Below are 6,000 nucleotides of genomic sequence, written 5' to 3'. Positions count from 1 at the left end.
AGAGAGAGATAGAGAGAAACTATTCTGCAGAGAAACTGCAGAATCTTTAAATGATAACAGGAACTCATACTGCGTATGGCTGGCAGAGGTAGCTTTCAAAAGCTTACGGTAAGGGCTCTCGAGGAGCCTTCGTTGATAGCAAAAACTTCCCACGGTGCTATCTGAATGCGGAGACGGATCTTTAGCACTAATGGGACACGCACCGTTCGAAGTAGCGAATGGTAGTTTTTATTTCCAGACTACTGAAGTTCAATGGGGGGGGCTCAAAAAGCTTCGTAACGCCAACAAGCGATCGTTTCGGATTTCCGACAATAAATTGTCAAGCTCCCGCAGACAATACGCCATGGTTAGGTTCAAGTTTTGCAAACATCGTTTGATTTTACGATTTCCGTTCCGTGTTCCGTGACGGAACACTCCGAGGGTGATTGTGGCCCCTTCCGGCGTAATGCACGTTAATTGAATCAACCGGCGACGCTGGCCGCCGGGTTCTTATCGGGTGCCGGTGCGTTGGGGGTCTAATTATTTCTTCAACCCGTAGGTCTCACCCAGTGGGGTGCCCCGAGACAGTTCTAACGACTGGTAGCTAAACTTGTCCGGCCGCTTGCCAAACTCGAGCAGTCTCGACTGAACCGTAGCGCGATCGACAGCAGCCCGGGGCGGAAACCTTAACGTCGGGACGAGATACGCCCAGCTTACGGGGAAGAGTGTGCGCACCATGTGGTGGCGATTGGTGGCCAGTGTCTGGGCGCTGGTGTTAGTTCTCGGTGCCCGGGAAACCTTCGGTTGGCCGACCGGCGACCCCTTAAGCGATGCCGGCGACGAAAGCGAACCAACGTCGGCCGATGGTCGGGCAGGACCATTCGAGTTGCGTCCTCCATTTCCGGGTGCCACAACGGAACAACCCTCGACGACGACAACGACGGCGGCGGGTGGTCTGCTCGGAGGTGCCGGCAGTCTGCCGGGTTTCGGTTCGGGAGGACCATCATCAGCGGCACCGCAAGCTTCGCTGGTTTTGGGCTCCTTTCAGGCCATCATCACTCCGTTCGACCCGCGGATGCTCGGCACCGTCATTGGAGCGCTCGGTGGTGGTGGCGGTGCCCCCGGATTCCCCAGCTTCCCGATCGGCGCGAAACCCGAATAATGGAGGCCCAGGTGGCGCTAGGACTTCGTTTTAAATTTTCTATGAATACACACAAAAGACACGTCGTTGGACACGTCGCAATGGAAGCTTCAATAAAAGCTGCTGCTGTGGGAAAGGTATCGAAGGCCGCTCTGTTCTTTATGCTCCATTGAACATTGGGGAAGTTGAAGAAAGAAAGGTGCCCGATAAGTTATGCTTGCCCCGCTGGGTAACAATTGCACCGCCACTTTTTCGTTTTCTGTTTCTTTCACGCTTCACAACCGATAAGCGCAGACCCGTTCCGTTTCCGTTTGGGTATTTATTCATCCACTCCACATAATAAGGCAAAGGTTTCTAACAAATATGTACTTTTGCTAGTATGATAGTAAAGACGTTGAGTTTCATTGCACACCTGTCCCAGCTCTCTCTCTCCCTAACTTATCTCTCTTCATTTTCCGCGCCATTTGTGAAGTCACATTAAACATTGAACACGACACAGTACAGTGCATTCTGGGCCAGCCCTTTGCGGTGGGGCTTCTACCACTTTTTTGGCCATTCCCTGGTGTGGTGTGTTTATAGTAAATTAATCGGTTAACTCGCAGCAACAGCGTGCGTACAAAGTGTATAAAGTAATAGATGCCTTACGAGCTACAAAAATCCATCAGTTGCGTTGTAGAACACAGTATAAAGTTTGGGCGCTGGTTCGTCAGTTAGCGAGCCTTTTGGGGAATCAGGGAAATCGGAACCCTCGAGCCGTCAAACCCAAAAACCCGACCAACGAGGGTGCTGCCCGGCCGCGGCCATACTGTCAGCGGTGATGTATACTGAGATCGAGCGGACCGACGTCGACGTCCATCCGGAGACTTCCGCGGGACTTCCGGGACTGCCCATTGAGCTGCCGTATGGCACGGCACAATTCGTCGTCTTCCAGTGTCTTCGGAAGCACCACCGGTGGCGGTGGGCTTGCTGCCGGACGAACTTCCGCCTCGAACTCGCTGCCGAGTGAATCACCGTCCGCGTCGTTCCGCAGGTCACTGACCCGCCCGTAGGTGTCGCGGGACAGTGAGTCCACGATCCAGTAGGATGCGTCCCGGTAGACGCGGGACTCCTTCCGTGCCATACAATCCGGATACGCGCACGGACGTCCGGTGGAACCGGACGGACGGTGGCAGCGTGGTGGGTAATCGCCACCGTACAGGATTCGCTGCTCGCCACCGGTGCCACCGCCCTCCAGGTTGACCACATCGATCAGCAGCCCGGGGTCGGTGTCCGAGTCGGAGTAGGCCGGACTGGCGGAGGCGGTGGCCGGGTGCCCGGACGACTTGGTGCTGTCCTGCGAGAAGCTCTCAAACTCGAGGCACACGTCCGGCAGCAGGTGCGCCCGGACCGAGCCCGAGTGTTTGAACGTTTTGACGTGCTTCCGGAGCGAGGACGGATCGGTGTAGCGCTTGTTGCAGCCCGCCACCTTGCACACGTACGGCTTGTCGTTCGAGTGCGTCCTCGTGTGCTTGAAGCGATCCGACGAGTTCGAGTAGGCCTTGCTGCAGCCCTGGAGAAGAACCAAGGTTAGTAGAAGGCTGTGAGAGAGAAGGGAGAGCCACAACGGGTTGCTAGGATGCCTTACCTCGACGGGGCAAACGTAGGGCTTTTCGCCCGAGTGCGAACGGAGATGGATCTTCAGGTTCTCGGCCCGCGAGAAACACTTTCCGCACTTGCCGCACTGGTGCGGCTTCTCCTTGGTGTGGGTGCGCACGTGGACCAGCATCTTGTAGCGCGCGTTGAAACCCCGGTCCTGGCGCGTACAGCGCTCCCAGCGGCAGTAGTACAAACTATCCAGCCCGATGACGGCATGCTTCTGCGTTACGTGACTGGCCAGATCTTCCAGCTTGAAGAATACACTGTTTGCGAGAAGGAAAGAGAGGGAGAATCAGTATCTGCGTGTGTGTGCGTGTGAGTAGAGTGATTAACGGGGCGGCCAGTGACACATCGAAGACAACCGATTCCGATAGGGCCCGAGCGATCGGCGGTGTGGTCTCGACGTCACGTAGCGAGATTGCGGCCGGACGATAAGATTCGCCACCAGGTGAGGACCCCACGCGCTCCCCAATTCAAGCCTTTTTATCAGACCGGCGGCGACAGTCCGGTGTCAATGGCCCTCCAACGAAACTGGTTCAATGGCGAGGGTCGCACTGAACCGGAAACCTGATTTATCAGGGACCGGCCCGGCCTGCTGCAACGGATTTTACAATCTTGCGAAATCCACCGAAGGCGACACATGTCGTGGAGGGTTTCTGTAGGGGGGGGTTTTGCTCTCCCGAAACTCTCCCGAGCGAAGATTAGCGAACCGAGCGACGTCATACACCAATACATTAGTTCGTGGTGTGCTTCGATTCATTTCCCAAGATTCGACGGGAACGGTTTTGCCGAACCTTCAAGTCGCCCAATCGGGGAGAACCTGCGGCTGATAAGCTGCGTGGCGGTGCCCCAAAAATGTGTGGGCAGCGATTCTAGGATGGGTGCGTGATAAGCGGCAATCATTTAAATTAGCCGAACCGCCAGGAGTTATGCTTCGAAACGTGCGCATCTTTCGACTTCATTTTGATACCCCCAGATTGTTTTTGCTGTTGGTGTGTTTTTTTTTTTGGCGCAGCCCCAAACAAACATCTATTGAGCCGAAACAAACAATCAATCGAGGAAATGCCACTGTGGGACGCAGATTAGTATTTAAAAATAAATTAAACAGAAAGCCAGCCCGCCCGATCACGCTCTTCTGGCTGGCTGACGCAACCGGGTGAAATATTTCACCGGGTGGCTGGGGGGCGCGCGCGCGCGTTCTCAAGGCTACGGCGAAACATTTCACGTGGGACCGGACAGCCCGGGCACGAGGCAGCGGACAGTTCCTAAGTCCACTGCCAACACCGAGAGCGAGAGCCGGTCGCAGGGCTTAGGTCGCGTTCCAAGCGCCAGGGGTCCTCTCTCTGTGCTGTGTGGCAGGAACGTTGTCTCGACCGACCAGCAGGTCGCTGTAGGTGCGTGACGTGTGCAAATGGCACACGCGAAAACGTGTGCGTATCTCGGCCCCGGCCCCGGCCCCGGCCCCGGCCCCGGCCCCGGGCCACCCCGGTCTGTTTGCTTGTGACCACAAGGAGAGCTGGACAACCTCGGTGAGAATGAAGAGGATGACAGAGGAGCATCATCTCTCGCTACCGTTCTACCTAGCCGTACCGTGTGATAAGCGTGATAAGAAATCGCACCTGAAGGACGACGGTGTTCCTCTGCTTTGGGGGGCGGCATACTCTCCGATTTTATTGCCACGATGAGCTCCACCAGGTAGCGGTGAACGTTGGGTCTAGGATCCATCTAGTGTTTGGATTTTAAACTACCGATTATTTGAGTTTTAAAATGTCAAACTTTATCGGGGGACCTGTAGAAAATTGGGAAATACTCAAAACTTATTTCCGTTAAGTAGTAAGTCAAACTGTTAAGTTATTTCCACCTCGGCGGATAAGCAGAATGGTAGCATTTGGGGCTCGGAAACCTCGCACGTCGTGCAAGAGAAGCCAATACACCCGAAACGGACTCTACACTAGCTGCTTCCTACAGACCGCTGGCATTTCCAAAAGTAATGATTGTCCCCAAAATTCAAGATACCTTAGAGGGGGCCCTATAAATAGAATTCCCGCTCGAAGACCCTGGTACCACGTCGAGCACGCTCGTTGCGCTCGTTGACCCCGAAACGCAAACTTTCTTGCGTTGCCAAAAATTCAAAGCCACCATAAAACGCCTGATCGCCCGCCTTCCGTAATCTCCGTGCCTCCGTTTTATCTCTGTCAAACAGCGCGAATTAACCGAAGCCCGGCACAATGAGGATGGCCCGAAAAAGACACTTACCAGTAACAGTTCTCCCAGCGACAGATGAATTCTTCCACCGTTTCCGGTTCGGTGTCAGCGTCGTCACCGCCGCGCATCGGCACCACCTGCTGATTGTGGACCTTCATGATGACCGAGTTCCGTGCGGTGGCACCGAACGATGGCTCGCCGGCCGGTTCCTGGAGTGGCGGCGTATGCGGTGGTGACATTGGCACCGAGCTAATGTCTTCCTTTCCATCGTGGCCACCACCACCGTGGGTTGTGCCGTTGGCGGCTCCGTTGAGGTAAAAGTACAGCGGCGAAGAGGTGGCCGATGGCGAAGGTGATGCTGGGCGAGTGGCACCCGGCGGCAGCGGAACTCCGGCCGCGGATGCGACGGCTGCAACGGCCGCCGCGGCTACGGAGCCGGTCGGCGTCGTCGGGGACTGCATCGGCAGGACGAAGTCGTACGGGGCGTGGTACGGTGGCGTGATCGGGTGGTGGTACCCTACCAGGCGCTCATTGCTCACCGGCGGCGACGACTGGTAGTAGTAGAAGGGCTGCAGGCCCATCCTGTACGGAATGGTTTCTTTGTTGATTAGCATCTCGCGTCGTTCGCGTCTCACGTTTCTTTTCCACCCTTCTTAAGTCATTTATTTTCCTATTTTGCTCGCCTCCGGCTTCTCTCTGGGAGGACCTTCCGCTTCCTTCCTTCGTCCCCCCTGCTATCTCATTTATCTTCGGCCTTAAGATGCACGGCACCCCCGGCCCCGGCGGCTAAGTAACTCCACTTGTTTGTCACCGCGTCTTATCTTTTAGTCCACCCTCCGGCACACAGACACACGCACGATCGCTTATTTGTTTTCAGCCAGCAGAAGGCAAGTGGAACCACTGGGCACTCTAGTGAGGTTCTTGAGACTTGCGAAGCACAGGACACCCAGGCTAGGCCTCTCCAAGTGCGAATCTCTAATACCGACTTTCTTCGGCTTGCTACAACAATCGATCACAACGGTGTGATCTACAGCGATCCT

General features: G+C 55.5%; 1 protein-coding gene across 1 annotated transcript; it reads right to left on the bottom strand.

Moving 5' to 3' along the window:
• Positions 1-1,928: 1,928 nt before the first annotated feature.
• Positions 1,929-5,996, bottom strand: LOC131215701 (zinc finger protein ZIC 3-like). Its single transcript, XM_058210093.1, has 3 exons — positions 5,012-5,996; positions 2,745-3,018; positions 1,929-2,669 (listed from the first exon to the last, which is right to left on the bottom strand). Exons 1-3 carry the CDS (start codon positions 5,572-5,574, stop codon positions 1,929-1,931), a joined length of 1,578 nt encoding a protein of 525 aa, XP_058066076.1. The 5' UTR covers positions 5,575-5,996.
• Positions 5,997-6,000: the final 4 nt, after the last annotated feature.

The sequence above is a fragment of the Anopheles bellator genome, chromosome 1 (genome assembly GCF_943735745.2).
Source record: "Anopheles bellator chromosome 1, idAnoBellAS_SP24_06.2, whole genome shotgun sequence".
Taxonomy (NCBI): Eukaryota; Metazoa; Arthropoda; class Insecta; order Diptera; family Culicidae; genus Anopheles; species Anopheles bellator.
The sequence above is the reverse complement of the archived record's forward strand: the minus strand, read 5'-3'. Positions and strand labels throughout refer to the sequence as shown.